Source organism: Protopterus annectens, chromosome 10.part0, assembly GCF_019279795.1.
Source record: "Protopterus annectens isolate FY-2018-M chromosome 10.part0, PAN1.0, whole genome shotgun sequence".
NCBI lineage: Eukaryota > Metazoa > Chordata > Ceratodontiformes > Protopteridae > Protopterus > Protopterus annectens.
In genome coordinates this window covers 1,244,399,945-1,244,418,780 of record NC_056744.1, presented here as the reverse complement: position 1 = coordinate 1,244,418,780, position 18,836 = coordinate 1,244,399,945, and the positions used below count along the sequence as shown (strand labels likewise).

General features: G+C 38.6%; 1 protein-coding gene across 1 annotated transcript in view; it reads left to right on the top strand.

Moving 5' to 3' along the window:
• The window catches only part of COP1 (COP1 E3 ubiquitin ligase), a 1,660,397-nt gene that overhangs the window by 33,010 nt on the left and 1,608,551 nt on the right, over positions 1 to 18,836 (top strand). Inside the window, exon 2 of the mRNA XM_044085965.1 lies at positions 4,162 to 4,221. Within this exon, the coding sequence (XP_043941900.1) occupies positions 4,162 to 4,221 (60 nt within the window). The remainder of the gene's footprint in view (positions 1 to 4,161; positions 4,222 to 18,836) is intronic.

The following is an 18,836-nucleotide window of genomic DNA, read 5'->3' as shown; positions in this document are numbered from 1 at the left end:
ATTAACTGGGAATCAAATGAAACACCAAATGTGCAGGTCAGAGATTCCCGGATTTTATAAACATAAACTGTGCCAGAGTCGGTAAGTGACGTCCCATGTATGGGTCCCCTCAAATTATCTATGGTATGATCCCGGTTATTCTTATTAAGGTAATGTATAATCATGGGATTGGTAAGTCCAGTCTTTAACCAAATGGGATAGGTTATTCTGAGCACAAAAGTGGAAATTGGCAAGGCTTAAAATGACCTGCAAGGGCAGCTAGCCTAGTACTTGCTTATGAACCAATAAATGATTGGTATCAGCCATGGACTAAAACTAAACGCCAAGAAAATGTGCAACACTATTCTTTGGGAAGTTGGCCACCCTAGTAACTACCATACAGATAGCACACCCCGAAGAGTCGACCCAGTAGTCGGGGACATTGTGACATGTTTCGACAGTAATTTAGCCTTTGGCCATCACTTGTCTATGGTAGTAAGGAAATCCCTATATTGTGCAACTTATAAAAAAAAAAAAACAGGTATGGCATCCGAGTCCAAGGAGATCATTGCTGGACTGTATTCAGTACTCATCAGACCTGTCATTGAGTACAGTACCCCCTGTGGTGTGTACATAACCAGGCACATCCAACAATTAGAAGTTCCACAGAGGTTCCTCCCTTAAAGAATAAAGGACATAAATTATGTGTTTTGTGCAGCCTGTCTCTGTCTCCTCCTTTACCCAATTCATGAGCAACTGGAATTTCACCCATGATTTGACATCTAAGGCTCTAATGGACACAAGCCTCCTGTAGATGGTTAATCTCCCAGGCCCTGCTTACACTACCAGTGACACCAGAGCTTCAGAGATTAGGAATGCATGGCTAGGCTTAAAAAGATTCCAGTGGTTATTAGCCTAGTTAAACTCCTATTACCCTTAATAAATAGATTTCACAGGGATAGGGTCACTCTCCACACAGTCTTCCCCTTTATGCTGAAAGTTGCTTATGAAACAGACGTCAGTCAGTATATCCTCTACCTGTGTTTTTTTTTCCTACAGTGTAGCCACTGTGGTGCAGCAGTATCACATCACAGCAAGAGGTTCTTTGGTTCGATTTTCTGCTTAAGCGCCTTCTGTGCGGAGTCTGCATGTCCTCCCTGCGAGTCGAGTGAGTTTTAAAGACATGCAGGTAGGTGTGTGTGTGTGCGCGCGTGTGCTTTCTGTGAAGTTTGGGAACTGGGTTGGCAACTCGACACCAAAAAAAATTCACTGCCAATCAGTCTGTGGACCGGTGATCTGCTGTGGCGATCCCTAAGCAGGAAAAGCTGAAAGAGATTGCTTTTGCTTTTAGAAATGGAGAGCACTATGTCTGTTGTAATAATGTTCACTATCAGTTGAGGTTTTATGTTGAGAGAACTAATTTTGCCAGTAAAGGTAGCTAGCTTTTTTTTCCCCCAAGAAAAAGAAGAAAAGCTTGAATAGGCGGTCCCAAAACTACATTGACAAAATGATTACCACCTCAATATAGTTCATCTGTAGTAAGTATAATAAGCCTCTGGCCTCAGCAGTTAAGGGTTATTCACATAGAACAGTTGGGTTCCTATTAAATTGTCGACAGCTTAGGTTGTCGAATGCTTAATCATCGACACCTAAGTGTCGAAAGCTTACAGTAGCGAACAGCCACATCATCAAATTCTTTCCTCGGGAAAGGATTTGTGTGGTCGTTATCAGGGATTTGCCCTTTCCCCAATGTAGAGCGATCTCAGAGTTGGTATATTTAGTTAATGGGGTTGTGGGGGGTGCAGCCCCCTCTATGTTGGAGTGTTTTTGTTTACGGATGGCCACCCGAATTCTTTCCCAAGGAAAGAATTTGATTATGTGGCCGTTTGCGATTGTTAGATTTTGACGCTTAGGTGTCGATGTTTTAGGATTCAACAATGTAAGCTGTTGATGTTATGATATAGACATGAACAGTTGCTACATTCACAACATTTTTCAGAAGCATGTCTCTAAGATTTGTACAGCAGCTACTTGGGCTACCCTTCTCACCCTTGCCAAGCACTGGTAGAGGAATAGAATGATCCAGTCTTCCTTTGAGGCCACTGTAATTAGGGTATATTCTTAAAAGGATGACTGCAAAGGAGGTCAGGAGTATTTGCTTGGGTCTTTGTTTTTCATGGAGGGTATATCTCCTCATACAGGTCTGTCCTCCACAATGTACACCTCTGTCTTCCTATGTCTCTAGTCTTTAGCTTTCCAAATTTCCAATAGCATCACACATCTTACCTCAGATCTGAAAAGAATAGGCAGTGCACTGCAGTATGGGATAGGGGAGGGTGTTTGCTTGTGAACGTTTTGCTTGCTAGACCCTTGTAATGCTTGTTGGCCTTGGTTTTGTTGTTTACAAAGGATGCACCTGCTGTTCTAGGTCTACTGTTACTGCAAGTACCTAACTTTGCTTATATATATATATATATATATATATATGTGTGTGTGTGTAGGTATGTAATATATATATATATATATATATATATATTACTACAATGCTTAGCTGAAAATTAGTGGGAGAACAAGCAAATATTTTTGCAGTGGGAGGGGCATGCCTCACTGCATCCCAACCACATGTCTGAAAGTGTGCGTGCGTATGTATATACCAATTCTAAGGTCACAGAACAGGGAAAATGAGAAACTTCCTTAACCCCATTATTCACCAGTGTTGTATAGAAATACTGTTTATACAGTTATGAAAGGGAATTGATCACGCAAGTTGTACGATTTCTGCTTTGGCCAAATCTATTGTCCTCCTCAGATATGTATGTATGCATGCAGGCATTGTGTAATGTGTATATAATGTTTGTGTGCTAGCACCTATAGCTTTCATTCTCAAGTGTTGTGTGTCTTGCTAGTCTACTGTTGGTCTGCCATATGTTAACCCACTGTTGTTCTCTTAACCTGCACAAGAAAGGCATATTTTTGGTTTTTGATACCTATAGCTGTTTTTACTTCTGAATGAACCTTTTTGTTTGATTTACATCATGTTTGGTCTATTAGTATGATTTAGATTACTTTATGGGATTATGCTATGTACTAGTAGTCATTTTTTGTGTTTGATTGCTAGGATATTTATCTTGGTTGAGATCAGTTTTCAGTGGAGCCCTGAGGGGGGAAAAAAAAACTCCATGCGTTGTCATATACATTTGCCTAATTGTTGGACCAGGATACAAACAGGTCTGCTTGTTTAGTTCTAGTTACTACCTTTTGCCTTTCCCACTGCTTTCATATTTGGTTGATTTTGGTAGTCCTGCAACTTTTTAAGCTGCAGTTAGCCTTACAGATGCTCACAAAAATACTGCAGTGGTAAGCTTATGTGAAAAGGACTCACTACTACAGGACTGTGTTGAAATCTGGCTGGTTCACTTGCTTCTGATACCACTGGTCTCTGGGGCTGCTGGTTGGTATTTATTGTCTACTGTGAGCTCCTTGTAGGCTGTCTTCCTATGTAAATATGTTTTGCCTAGGACTCTTTCCATCTCCAATGTCTGTTTTCCTGTTGCTTAAAATTCCAGTCTGATCTTTTCCCAGACATTTCAGCATACTTTTGTCTTAGAACCATCCTTCCACTTACAGATCTTTGTCTGAAATGAACATTTCGTGACTGTTTGATCATGTGGCTTTCTTTGGCATCCTATTGCCAGCACTCCCTCCACCCTTTTCCTGTTCTACTCTGCTCAGCTTCCTCCCATCGCACTGGCTTTGTAAGTTTGGCTATAGAAAGGATGGGACAGACATACTAGTAATACGGATCTTTCAGAAATTGCCCATGGAGCTGAAATTAAAATTCAGAATGTCTGCCTTTTATGTCTTGTGTTTTGGTGGGTATCACAATGTTGGTTTGCATTTTTCACTTTTTGGATGTAAACTGTTGAGTGACATGAGTCATGTTCTTGGAAACCCATTTGTGGACTATAAAAAGTGCACATAGTCTTGGTTTGTTTAATTTTAAAACAGGCTGTGCATAGTGGTATGGTTTTGAATACATCACCATGACTTCCTCAGTTTTGCAGATCTTCTCAGAGTGCTAAGTTCCTGTGATGAACAGCAAGCTTCTGACAGTTGTCAAACCTGCTTATATACCGTTTGAGCCATTTGAGGAATTTACTCAGTTTTTTCTTTTTCTTGCAGCCCTATTTGCTTTGAGATGATCGAGGAAGCTTATATGACCAAATGTGGACACAGTTTCTGGTAAGTCTTGCAGATGATCCTTTTCTTGCATTTTACTTTTGATTGGTAATTGAAATAGTGTACTGCTTATTCCTGGAAGAATAACTTAAAGTGGAGTAGCTGTTTTTCAATGTTTTCTTTTCTACTTTTTATTGTTATTTCACTCACTTTTGTGTGCATGCATTTAGTTAAATTATGGGGAATAATAGTCATAATCATTCTCATCTTCATAGTCATAGTTATTATTTTTCATTTTGCTCTGTTTCTCGGTGAATTTTTTTCTTATTAAAATGTATTAGTCAATTATGCTTGTTTATGGTAATATAAATGTAGATAACTATGCATGTATCTGGTTCACTACTAGGAATTCATATTATTTGTTCCTGTTCATGTGTGTGGTGATATGTAATTTAGGTATTTCTCTTTCATATATGTGTGTATATATACATATATATATATATATATATATATATATATATATATATATATATATATATATATATATATGTATTTAAAACGTTGCTTCCTTTGGTTCCGGTCATAAGTGAAAATGATCCAGTTTTTAGGACTATTTCATTAACTGATTCACAAAGGAAATACATAATTAAAATAGTCAAATAGCAGTGATTGTTGAAGAAATTAGACTAAATCCTGTTCAAGTTTGAAGAGGGCTATTTTTAGGTTGCATTGAAACAGTCATACTTTTTTTTTTCTTAGCAGTAATCAGGAGTTTCAATGTACTGACATACACAACACTGCAAGACTCTGGTTTCATTCTTGCATAGCACCTTAAATTCTGATAACAGCAGGTCTAGCTTCAGTAACTTTCAGGACTAAGGCTGCAGATATTTGGACCATGGTGTATTTCAAGCTTTCCCTTGCTGCTAAACACCTCTCCCATAATGCGTCACTGTGTTGTCCTTCTCAATGTCTTCATTGCCACAGAAAGAGTTTATACAATCCACACGTTGGCCAAGGCTTTGCTTTTTTTTTTTTTGTCAGTAAATAATGTATGAAAGACCGTGAGTGATTTTTCTGGTCTTTTGTTTTTGTATAGTGATACAAAACCCATTGTCCAGTATTTTCCTGAATAGTTCAGCCATTTTCAAAAACGTTCAATTTCCAAAAAAATATTGCTTTTATTGACTTTCCATTTATTTTGTTTTTTTATAGTGATACAAAACCCATTGTCCAGTATTTTCCTGAATAGTTCAGCCATTTTCAAAAACGTTCAATTTCCAAAAAAATATTGCTTTTATTGACTTTCCATTTATTGTGTGACTATCTGCTTATATACTTGTAGAAGCATTTTCTGCTTTTTCTTTTCTTTAGTTATAATTTTAGTCCTAATAAACACATGCGTAACAAACAGTTCTGCAAGGTGTAACAGTTCTAACTTTATATTTTTACAGTATGCATACAGTCTGCATCTACGCAACTTTGACTAATTATATTTTATTTATTTATTTTACATTTGTTAACCGGGCTAGTCTAACTGGATATATTTCCATTTTCAGTAGAGGCCCGGGGAGAAAAACTCCATTGGCAACAAAAAATTGAAATATAACAATTAAAAATTACAAATATATTAATACATAGTAAATGAACTGATTTCAATAGAAGATTATTAAAATATGGGAAGTAATAAGATTATTAAAAAAAATACAGTAGTATTAATAAAGTAAAGTAGGTATTTACAGCAGTCAGGTGACAATGTACAGGATAATTCAATATGCAGTAAGGTACATGTAGACTATCAGTATATCAAACAGGATAGAGACTTGCAGAGCATCAAGCAGGATAGACTACGCCAGTATGTTGAATTCTATTAAGCAGTAACAGTCCTACTTCAATGAAAGTGAAATAAGAAGAGGTTCAAAAGGAGAAATAGCTATAGTGAAGGAGAAGATTAGTCAGGGTTGCTGCAGGGGCATAACCAATGTGTTTTCAGGTGTCTTTTGAGGTTTTGTTTAAAGAGAGACAGCAAAGAAATTAAAGTTAGTTCATTAGGCAGTAGGTTCCAGCTTTTTCCCGCAGAGTTGAAAAACAGAAAATCTCCAGCCTTGTTGTTAGACTTGCTTATGCTAGCAAGAAGTTTGCTGGAAGAGCAAAGAGAATTTAGATTTTTGTATGGGATTATGAGATTGGAAAGTATAGGAGTGCTGTTAGGTTTATAAAATATCTTGTGGGAATGGTGAGTTGGGAGAGTTTTAATTGGTTTTGAAATTCAAGCCAGCCTAGCTGCGTTAGATTCAGACAGTGGTGAGTTCTGAAAGGATTGCCGGTGGCAAATCTGGCTATGTTATTATAGGAATTGGCTAGTTTGATGAGATTATTTTTCTTTAGATTAGTGTATATTGATGAGGCATACAGAAGAGTTGAAATTAAATGGGAGTGTGCAATCTTAGTTCTGGCTATTGGTGTTAGGAAAGGCTTAATTCTATATAAGTAGCCTATTTTTCTGTTAGTTTTTATGGTGTTATTTATGTGGCTGTCAAATGTAAGGTTATTGTCAATAGTAATACCTAGCAATTTAGTGGTAGAATCAGGGAATATAATTGTGCCATTATTGGAGATGACTGAGAAATATATGGGGGAGGATTTACTGGTGGGTGTGAAGAGAAGGAGTTTAGTTTTTTTAGCATTGAGCAGGAGGCAACGTTTTGTGAACCATGTTTCAACTATGTTGAAAACATTCTGAGTAAGTGAAAGTAGGTCATTTGGGGAGTTTGCTGAGCATACTAGTGCCGAATCATCTGCGTATTGAATGCAGGTGGCTTGTGGAATGGCTACATGGAGGTCGTTGATAAACAGTGAGAAGAGAAGTGGACCTAGAATAGAGCCCTGAGGGACTCCGAGTGTGACTGGCAGAAGGGATGATATATTATTTTCCCAGGGAACTGCCTGTTGCCTATTGGTAAGGTGGGACTTGAACCATTTAACTGCTAGACAGTCAAGGAAAGGGATTCAAGAATGTTGATAAGAAGGGCATGGTTTACCATGTCAAACGCTTTTGAGAGGTCAGTAAAGAGTGCTGAAGAGAGGTTGTTTTATTACGATTTCTATTGATGGCTTCTGTAAAGGGTAATAGGGCAGTTGTGGTGCTATGGGATGGCCTAAAGCCATGCTGACAGTTTGCTATGATGTTATGTTGAGATAAATGGTTTAATACTTGTTGGTGAGTGCATTTTTCCATAATTTTTGCTAAGGGTGATAATAGAGCTATTGGCCGGTAGTTGGAATAATCATTGGAGGTACCCTTTGTGTAGGGGGATAATATGGGAGATTTTCCAGATGTCTGGAACAATTCCTTCTTTAATGGTTCTATTTATGAGGATGGATATGGGATAAGAAATTTCTTTGGCTGCTTTTTGCAGGTATTCAGATGGAAGTTGGTCAGCAGAAGGAGTACAAGGTTTAAGTTTTTGGATGAACTTATAGATGAGAGTGGTAGAGATGGGTTGCAGATGGAATGTTGGTAGAGTGCCAGGTATAGTGGTGGGGAGGCTTGAGTTGTCAGGGACTAGTTGACTGGCTAGTGATTGTATGGTCTCTGTGAAGAAGGTATTGAAGGTATTGGCAGTTTGGTGGGGGGTATTTTGTTCGGTCTGAGATGGGGAAGGTGTGCGAGAGTTGCCTGCGTACAGGAGATTATTTATACTAGACCAGAACTTTTGGGGATTGTTTTGGTGATTTTGCTGTAATTTATAGTAGTAGTTCTTTTTGTCTGTAAGTATTGCCTTTTTTGTAATATTTCTTAAATGCTTAAAAGTTTGTTCACCGGAGATATTTTTGTTAGCTCTCCATTTAGCCCAGGACTTGTTCCTATGTAAAATTTTTTGTCTGGTTTCTTTAGAAAGCCAGGGGGCAGGCTTGGACTTCATTCTAATGGACCGTTTGGGTGCGTGCTTATTGAGGATCGATAAGAATTTAGAGTTTAGGTATTTAACAGCTTCTTCAAGTGGTAGAGTTTTTAAAGGGTTCCAGTCACAGGCTCTAAGTTCATTTTGGAATAGTACTGGGTTAAAGTGTTTGTTGGTACGTGAAATCCTATATGTGGGGGGGGGGGGGGGGGTTAGAGATATCATTTTTTTGCCTTAGGAATTATATACATTATTTATACCAAAAAAGAAAAACAACAAAAGTTATAAAGGAAGCTGTGTTTCTCTGGCAATTAAAATAAAATGATCTAGATGTGATTTCCAGTTATTTGTAGGTTAATATAAGCAAGTTGAAAAATGATAGTAACTCAGAAGGGAATATATATGCCTGTGTTTCAGTTTCCATTATGTATTTTCTGAAATTAAAGATATCGTAGAGCCATAAAGTGAACCATGCATGCACAGTGCTGCCCACAGGTGCCAGATTCAAACAACATACTGCATGGTGGGCAGAAGAAGTAGAGAGTAGAAGAAAATCTGTAAATAACAATACTGAAACACTGGTCAAGAATATTTAGACTTAAATGTGTTAGGGTGTGATAAAGATCTGTGGGCTTTCATGTAATGCTCACCTACCTCATTGTAAGTGTCCCATGAAAGTGACTTTGTCTATCCAGTTTTTAGTAGTGTTTAAGTAATAGAACTGTAATTATTAGTACATTCAAGTCCATAGGATGCCCCAAGAAGGATATGAAGAACAGTAAATTTCCATGAGAATTTGTTTTCCTGACATCCTAAGGTTTTAAGTTTCCAAAGTAGTACAGCCAAAGGTGATTTGTGAGTTCACAACTCAAAAATATGTGAAATACATCTGCATTGTCTGAGCTAAAGGCGTTTCAGTGGGAGGGACATTTGAGAAAGAAAGAATTTTTTTTTTTTTGCTGCGATAAGGCAAGCATTATGAATAAGCATAAATGTGTAAAATATTTCTTCAAGGGGAAAATATTCAAGGTTACTTTTCCTTAACAAGGTAATGATCATATTTTGCCCATAGAGATAAGTAGTAGTCCATATTTTTAAATCCAAATTTCATTATTCATTTCTATGACTTTGAAATAGGGTTGACAGCTGCCAGTGTGTTTATTCAGGTCATTAAAATGTAACTTTTATATGAACATAATTTATAGTGAATTTTTAAAGAAAATATTCCATATTAGAATTAAAACGAGTAGACCACTTTTGCTCATCAAAAATTGTAATCTTAACTGCTCCATAAAATAGTGGATTCTTCAAAATGAAATCTCAAACTGATATATTTGAGTAGTGGAAACTGACACAAGTCTAGCATTTTTGCTTAGTTGAAAATTCAATAGTGATCAATTGATTGGAGTAGAAGAAAAATGCCATGTAATTCCAACATGGTAATTCTAAAAGCTCAAGATTAAATGTGAAAGTGAGGTATGGAAGTTGATTAATAGTCTGCTTGTCAAGAAAAGGAAGAACTAAATGATTATAATTACCAACCTAGAAAGAACATGAAGTGTGAAACCTACGGTGAGGACTGATAGACACTGGTAAAAATAAAAACAGTGTGCTTTCACGTTCATACCAGAACGCTTCTTAAGGCCTGTTTCATCTACTTAAATACAAAAGACTATTAATGTGACTCATTAACCAATTATAAAAATGAGTCAATTATCATAATTAAAAGCATACCATTAAAACATTATGGAATTAAATCCCTATTAAACTCAGTGCTACATGATTCAAGTGACTAAAAACATTCTATTCCATCTAGAATGTACTTCATAAAGTACTAGTTTGATCATATATAAAAGATTTTTGTACATGAAAAGAAAATTTCTTAAAAATGTACATGTATATAAATAACAGTCTATCACAAATAGACCTGGGGGTGTATAAGCTAAAGATGATGTATAGTATCTCATTTCAATCATGTCCTCACACTTCTGTTATGATTACGTTTGTTTTTTTTTTGTTTTTGTTTTTTAATATCGTACCAAATTTTAATCATATGGGACTCCAGTAATGCTCAGAAGGATTGTGATTTATAATCTTGATGAATCTACTTGAGTTAATGTTTAGATAATATTTTTTTAAAAATCTGGTAAGCCAACACATCCATACAGTTTTGCTGCTGTAAGTTGTGAGTAAGAGATCCTAACCAGTTGAGGGGCCCAAAATAAATATAGCAAGGAAGGATGTAACATTTTTTAAAGTTAAATGGTGTGCTCTGAAATTGAGGAAATAGAGTAATTTGGCAAGAATATTCTTTTTAAATGATTGCAGCATTAGACAGTAATGAAAGGTTACATTTTCTACCGTTTTTGGAAGTCTTTGTGAAAGTCAGCCCATGATTTCACAATATAATTATGAAAGTTTAATTATTTTGAGAGAATGCTGTTCCTAGAATAACATTCAGCATTATACATGCATACGTACAAATATTTCAAGCACAGGCATTAATGCCCTTCTTCACTGCCAGTATACCAAAACAGTTATTTCTGTAATAAGTAACTTATTACTAAGGGAAGTAACTTGATACAAATAAATAAATGGTAACCTATTACTAAGCTAAGCTAGTAACCTTCTGTTTAAATGTTAACTCAATAAAAGCTTATTACATAGTGTGTTATATTTCTGTAAATGTTTTAATTGTTCTGTACAAATCTTTGTTATTCTTTTCTAACATGTAATATGTAACTTGCAATATTGTGAGCTTTTCTCCCCTGGCCTCCACTGAAAATGAGCTCTTTATAGCCCAGTGGACTTCCCTGGTCATCAAACTTAAACAAGTTTCCAGGCTGTTCCTAAAAATAGGCAAACTAGCGCTTGCTTTCATATAATTTGGTAGTCTATTCCATGCATCAGCTGCACTCTCAAAGAACCAGTTATTACACTTCTCATTCCTATAGAATTTTCTCCAAATCTTTTGGGTTTCTAATACCATGATGGGAATGGACCCCATTCCTAAGTCAAAGTATGATTAAAGTTTATATAATTAGTATTGCTTCAATCTTTGATGTCAGCCAGTAGTGCTCTTCACAGCACCCGCAATGTGCCCAGTAATGACTCCTCCTGCAATTCGTACGGGACTACATGAATTGGTAATATATCTAAATATGATTATAAATTCTTTTTATAAGACCCGTTTCTCCTACTGCTATTGGAACTGTCTGGGTATCTTTCTTCCACATTGCTCTTGTTTCTGCCTGCAGATCCTGGTATTTTATAACTTTGTGTCTGTCTGTACACAAGACACTATAGTCACTGGGTTTGGTGATTTAAAAATCAATGCTACTTTTGTCTTCTTTTCTTGGAGCACTGTATGTGGTATTCTAGCATCTATCGTTTGAACTGTCTGTAATGGGTGATCCAATGCGATATAAACTTCATCATTTTCTATGATGCGTCGTGGCTAATGTTTCCAGTGTTTTTTAGCCACTTTGATACCATAATGTTTGCACAATCCCCAGTGCAACAGTCTTGCCATATTATTATGCCTTTCAGTATATAGTCCTTTTGCCATTAGTGTGTCGCAGCCAGCAACAAGGTATGTGACTGTTTCCAATTCGGTTTTCCAAAACCTACATCTGTCTGTTTCTCCCACATGTTCAATGGACTTTGTAAACCAGCATGTACGTAGCCCACTATCTTGGGCTGCCAGTATTAACCTTTCATTTTTTGGTTTGAATTTGCCTCTCCTTAACCATTCCTACATTCGCTATTGATCAACATGAGGCTCTTCCAGAAGTTTTCTATACTTGCAGCTATGTTTGTTTTTTTGTTTTTTCCACATTTATTGCCTTCTCATCTGGTCCTTCACCTTGTATTCTTTCTTTTGTTTTTTGGCACATTCAGTAGCTGCCTGGTTTTTATCAACTTCTGGTTTGATTTCCATTCCCACTTGACATCGATATGCTTCTGCTAAATTAAGCAGAGAAGTTCATAGGTAGGTGCTAGGCTATTGGCCCAAGGGCCTATATAAGCCTAGCCAAAAAGGTATCCTGGCTTTCACCACCCAAAAAAATTATTTTCTTGTGCCCCTGTTGAGCAGAGCCACAGAAGTGATCCCCAGGTTGAATTTCCTTTTTCCCATCCAATCATCAAGATTTTTTTTGGAGTGCTAATGAGAAGCTTTGTTTGATATAGATAGGTAGTTTGTTCCAGAGTATGGAAAGTCTCTGGGACAGGAATCCATCCCTCCAGCATGTTCTGTTTATTGTGGTGACAAGGTTTAGTACCCTAGAGCAGCTGAGAGGGATTGGGATTTCTTTAAGTGAAGCATGTCCAACAGCTCTGGGTTTGACATTGCTTTGTATGTTAGGCAGAGATCGTCTCTGAGTAGGCAATATGTGACGGAGTAAAGCTGGAATTTTTTGAGACTGTCTGCAGAGGGCATCTGTTTGAGGCCAGTAATCCTCTTTGTGAGGTATTTCTGTGGCCTTTCCAGTTGTAGATGTCTTCTGAGGTACATACCAAAAGGGGCATTGTACTCCTATAATGGGTCTAATGAGTGATGTGTAGAGGGGAACAATTACTTTCTTCCTGGATGAGAAACATTTTGTAATGAGGTGTGCCACGTAGAAGGATTTCCTGACTACTGTGGCGATGTGATTATCAAAGGAGAGATTACTGTCCACCTGTGTCCCAGGGTGTCTTATCACACTTTTGGTGTTAAGTAGACTGCCGCCTATGTGGTAGTTCATGGGTACAGAGTTTTTACCAAAAGGGATGACAGTGCACTTTTGGCATTGAGCTGGAGGCCATGGCTTTGACACCAGGCATTTGTTTCAGTGAGACCCTTTTGTAGGATGTTCACATCGTTAGGAGTTTTGATTATGGCTCCTAGTTTGCAGTCATCTGCGAACTTCATTAGCCAAAGACCTTCTGTGTTGGCCTGTACTTCAGAGAAGTAGATACCAAACAGGAGAGGACCCAGGACTGAACCCTGTGGTACTCCACTTGTCACTGGTCTGATGTCAGATTTGGAGTTTGCTACTTTCACAGTGTGGGTTCTGTCAGTGAGCCAGTTGGCAACCCATCTTGTTACATAGGTATTTATACCTAGTTTAGTGGGTTTATCTAGAATTCCAGAGTGGGGGATGGTGGTGAAAGCCTTGGCGAGATCTAGATAGGCTGTGTGAGTCACCTTCCCCTCATCTACGGCTTTGGTGACTGCTTCAAAAAGTTTGTCAGGCTTAGGAGACATATGATCTGCCTTTTACAAACCCGAACTGGGTGGGGTCCAGAGTTTGGAGATTACCAATGTCTTTGTTTATAAGTTCCACAGACTAATGGGGCGGTAGTTCCCAGGGTCCATGGTGGATTCCGCTTTATGGAGTGAGGTAACCATCGCTGTGCACCATTCAATGAGCACAAAGCCTGAGGTGAGGTGATGATTGAACATGGTGCTTAGGTGGGGTGCCAGTTTGTTCTGTAGTTCATGTAGAACACAGTCTGGGATGTTGTCAGGTCCCATGGATGCTGTGTTCTTGGCTTTGGAGAGTGTGACTTATACCTGTGCAGCCATGATTACAGGAACTTTGCATTCTATCAGTATAGAGATGGGCCGTTTAGGGGGTGAGAGGGGGGTAAAGTTAGGTGAGAGGGGGGTAAAGTTAGCGCTGAACCTATCTGCCAGGATGTTGGCAATATCAGTTGGTTCTCTATATTTAGTGTCTGCTGCAACTCAGAGCAGATCTGAGTGTTGCCATTGTGATTCTTGACATAGCTATAGAATGCTTTGTGGCTGTCTTTAGAAACCGTGGCAAATTTATTTTCATAACTAGCTTTGGACGATTTTATGAGGGATCTCTGCTTCTTACTGAGGCTGACCAAGGAGTTCCTCCATTCATGGGATTTTACTCTTTTTTTGCAGCAGTTTCTTTCTTCTGTTGTAGAGTTTGTTTATGGCAGGGGACCACCAGATTGGCTTCCTTTTTTTGGAGGATAGCATCGTGGTTCTGTTAGGGATAGCACGATCCATGCACTCGTGTAAGTGCTTATAAAGTGCATTTGTTTAGGATTCAGCAGTCGTACCTCTGTTGTCCATCTGCATGGATGTTGTGAAGTTTGCTAGTTCTGTCTTAAAAAGCGTGAAGTTGGCTTCGGAGAAATGTTTTACGGTGGTTTCCCTAATGGGAGGTGGGAGCGGGAAGTGGATGTCTAGGGTGAGTAGCTTGTGGTCGGATCTGACCAACGAGGAATTGACCTCTGGTATGGAACCCCGGTCGCCCATGTTGGTAATGACCAGGTCTAGGATATTGCTTCCCCTGGTTGGGGTGTGAATAAGTTGATCCAAGGCGTTGGAATTTATGAATTCCAGAAAACGTTGAGCAAAAAAGTTGGTACAGGAGTAGTTTTCCCAGTTAATGGTGTGGTAGTTGAATTCGCCCATTATTAGAGTGTTAGTTGTACCCTAATATTTTCCAGTGTATCAAGAAATGAGGAGTGGGAATCCTGGGGCATGGTGGGGGATCTGTAGCAAGCTACAATTTGGATGGCGGTCTTGCCCAGAGTTAGTTGCACTTGAATAATCTCGGATGCATTATGCTGAGCAACTAGCCTGGAGGTGTGGATATCCTTAATGCCTCTGCCTTTAGTGTTTCGGTCCAGGTTAGGTGGCCGAAAGGTGTGGTATGAATTATAGCCTGGTAATGCAGGGGTGCTCTCTGGAGCCTTGAACCAGGTCTCTGTCACCGACACAGATGTCCATGTTTTCCATTTTAAAGAGTGCCTCGAGTGAGTGCATTTTGAGGTTTAGACTTCTAGCATTGAGTAGCATTACCCTCAGATTGTGCTTGCTTGTACCTTTTACGTTGGTGAATTTGTCATTTGAACTTTGCCTAAAAAAGGCACTATAGGGGTGCCTTAGCCAGTATCCGGAATCCTAAGGGTGGCAGGTGCAGGCCAACTCTGGCAAAGCATCATGGTCTGTCGATCATGTCATCCCAGGAAGACCGATACTGGATCCCCTTAGAATGACACCAGAAGCTTAGCCAATTGTTGAAGTCAGTCATTTTGCCCTTGTACTTGTGGTATCATTCTGGGCGATGGCAGGATGCTACTCAGGGCTAGGGTCATACTTGCCTGGGCTACAAGATCTATGAGCTCTTCCATGTCTCTCTTCATGTAGTCCAGGGTGGTATGTCTCAGGTCATTCACACCAAAATGGACAGAGACATATTTGTACGTGTTGTGGAGTGACCTGAGTGCGTAATGTGGCAGATCCTGGCACCCGACAGGCAGCTGACAGCAACTTTCTCCTTGTTTAGCCTGGTGAGTGGAACATCAGTGTGCTCTGACTATAGAGTCACCTATGACTAGAGTGTTGGGTATGTTATGCCTTTTATGGCCTGTGGTTGGGTGGCACACTGAGTTTGTGGGGTATGTGTCATTTGAGTTGTGTTGGGGGGTGGAGGTTGCTTGCCTTTCTGCTTTGGAGGTCTCTGTTGCTTGGGCAGATTTTTATTGAGAGCCTCCTTGAATGTAGGTGTGTGTTTTGTGTTTCTATTTGTGTATTTTGGTGGTGTAGGTTTTGAGGGACTATGTGATGAGTGTGATGTGGTGCAAGTGTTTACCCTCTCCTTTTGACTGTCTAGTCCAGTCTTGGGTGCAGAGAACTTTGCTTCCAGTTTGGCTATATAAGTGCATCTCTCACAGGTTGTAGTGTTGGGTGGTAGGAGGAGATGGTCGTCTGTGTACATGAGGCAATTGCTGCATTTCCCCAAGATGCCCAGATTCATCAGGTAGTCAGGAGAAAACACCGGGAGCTGACCCATAGATATGCCTGGATAGGTGCTTATTTATGAAGTACTAAAAACTGTTTTCCTCTAGACAAGTGAGAAAAGTGAGTGCTAAAGTAATTTGTAGCTTATTTAGTGCTTGCAATGAGTTCTGAACAAGTGCTGAGCTTAAAGAAACAGATTTGAGTGCTAAAACTAAAAATCTGGCTAGTTCTAAGGGAAAATTTGAAGAGCAGACTTTATGGCGCTGGGAATATTTTAACCCTAGCTAAGCGGCGATGCATAAAGTGTTTTTTTTTTTTTTTTTTTTTTTTTTAATATAACCGGAAATGAGCAAACTGATTTATACCAGTAAAAAGCAAAAAACCGAGCCCCGTTCCAGTAGTCTTCGATCAGACAAGTTCCAACTGCACAGTCATGCCACTAGGATGCAGGGAACCTTTTCCAGAAAACAATGTCCTGGATTAGTGCTCAAGTTATACAAACAAAGCTAGATTCAGCAGGTCTGAATCTAGTGATTTTTTTTTTTTATAAATCATTTGGTGAGCATGAAGCATCCTTATTGTTTTAATATCTAATGTATCCAACACTTTTTGGGGCCAGTCAAGTCACGCCAAAACTATATGTTAGGACAGGAACAGCAAACTGATTTATAGCTTGGATCTTGTTCCTAGATGTCAGTGCTGTTCTCAGGATTAATTTAAGTCTTCTAAAGTACTCCTTGCTGAGCTTTATTCGCATTTGTTCATGTTTTATTGCTGATCCTTCATCAATTCTCAAGTATTAATACACTCCCTCTTGCTCAACTTCTTTTATATCACATTCTTGTCACAAACTGATTTTTTCCTGGTGCTGCAGTTTTTTGTTTTTGCACATTTATCAGGACCAAATGACATTCTAATATAATCTGATAAAGTTTTGACAACCTGCAGCTGTGCTTTTCAGTTCCTCATCTAATGAGCTGTACAGTTTTAAATCATTGACAAAAAGAGAAGACGGGAAGTCATTAGACTTTGTTGTTTTCTAGGAGCCAAATTGTAGCCATGGCCTAAGCTGTTAAGTAAACAGCTTAATGGATTAATGGCAGGGTAGAATAGCAACAGTGACAGAGAGTCACCCTGGAATATCCTCCTTTGAATTTTTATCCCTGGGATAGTAATATGTCCTTTATCATGGCTTAATTGCAAAGTGGTCTGCCATTGTTTCATGGTTACTGTAATGTAGTCAGTCTGTGTAGGGTGCATCTTGTACATTATTAAGCGCTCTTATCAGTGAATGTGGGATACTATCAGATGCTTTTTTGTAATCAATCCATACCATACTTAGATTCTTCCCCTTTTTTGCAGTTCTCCAGTATAACTTTATTTAACAACAAATGATCCTTTGTTCCATATGACTTTCTTTTATTGCCCTTTTGTTTTACTGCCATAATTGAGTTTTCTTCTAAATGAGTATTAACTCTGTCAGCATCAATTCCTGTGTATAGTTTATACGTTGTCGGAAGGCAAGTTTAGTCTGTCTATAATTTTTAGGGTAGCTTGCAGGTTCACTATTAAGTAAGAACATTGTTTTGCCTGTTAGCCAGTGTGATGTCTGTTCGGGGTGCGCAAATTAATAGTTCTTACTCATGGCTAAATCCTTGTGCAAAGATGTTAATACTTTTAACCAAAGGTTAGGTACTGCATCTGGGCCTGGGGTTTTCCAGTTAGAGGCTTTTCTCAACTTTGTTTCAATTTTTCTGGCTGTTACTTCATCCCATTTCATATCTGTGCCTTTAAACTTTTTATTATACTGCGGTGGTGGTGCTGCGGTAGCGTTGTCGCCTCACAGTAAGACGTTGTCCTGTTTGATTCTCAGCTAGAGTGTCTTCTGTGTGGAGACATGTGTGAATGGGCATACCTTCGTTGAAGGTTGTGCGTCAGGGCCGGCAACTCGGCACGTAAAAATCTACTGCCAATCATTAGCGGACCGGAGTTCCGCTGTGAAAAGCCGAAAGACACCAACAACAACCTTTAAACTTCTTATTCTTTCTTTTACCTCTATCCATTTAGCATCTTTGTTATATTCCACAGGATCTTCATAGATACTTCTCCAAAATGTATCTACTTCCCCATTTTTGGTGGTCTTTCAATTCCTTTTACCTTATTTCCCAATTCTCTATAAAACTTTTTTGGGTCATCAATAAATTGCTTATTTTGTACTTTTCCCTTGTATTTGTCTGTATATATTCTAAGTGTTTTCACCTGTGCTGAAATTTTTAGTTTATTTGCGATAGTGCATGATAGATCCTGGTCTGTTCTAATACTGTGCATTGCTGTAATAACATCTATCTTTCTTAATATTTTTGTTGAGCTGTTCCCTCTTCTGTGATTTTCTAACAGTGACACTTCTTGTCTTAATTGCTAGTTTTCTCTATTTGATACTTCCATGATTGTGTATTCGATTTCTCCCCTTCCTTTGCCTCACTACCCTGTGTTCTTGTGGTAGAACTTTATCAGTTATTAATCTAGCAGCACAGTAGTATATCCTGTTTACTTCTGTTATATCACATGGATCTCTATGGACAGTCTTAATTACTACATTCATTTGTGTTATCAGACTTCTTACTTTTTGGGTTTTATTGACCTGCAGTCTGTTTCTCTCATTGATCTTAATATATCTATCCATGTCCATTAAATCAGGTAACTCTTCTCTTGGCTCATTTTCTTCAAAACTGAGGACACATCCCGTGTTTTCCATTTCCTGTGGGCATTCTATAGGAAGTTCTGTAGCATCTTCCTGTGGCACATTCTCTTCAATTTCATCCTGTGTTATCTGTTGCTCTGTCATATGGAAACTCAATGTCATATCACTCCTCAACACTGACTGCATCAGAGTTTCCACAGTTTCCTGATGTTCTTCGTGTTTCACTGTTGCAGTCATCACACTTGGGTTATCTGCTTGCAGGTAGCCGTCAGTTGGCCCAGATACCAGAGACTTAGTATTT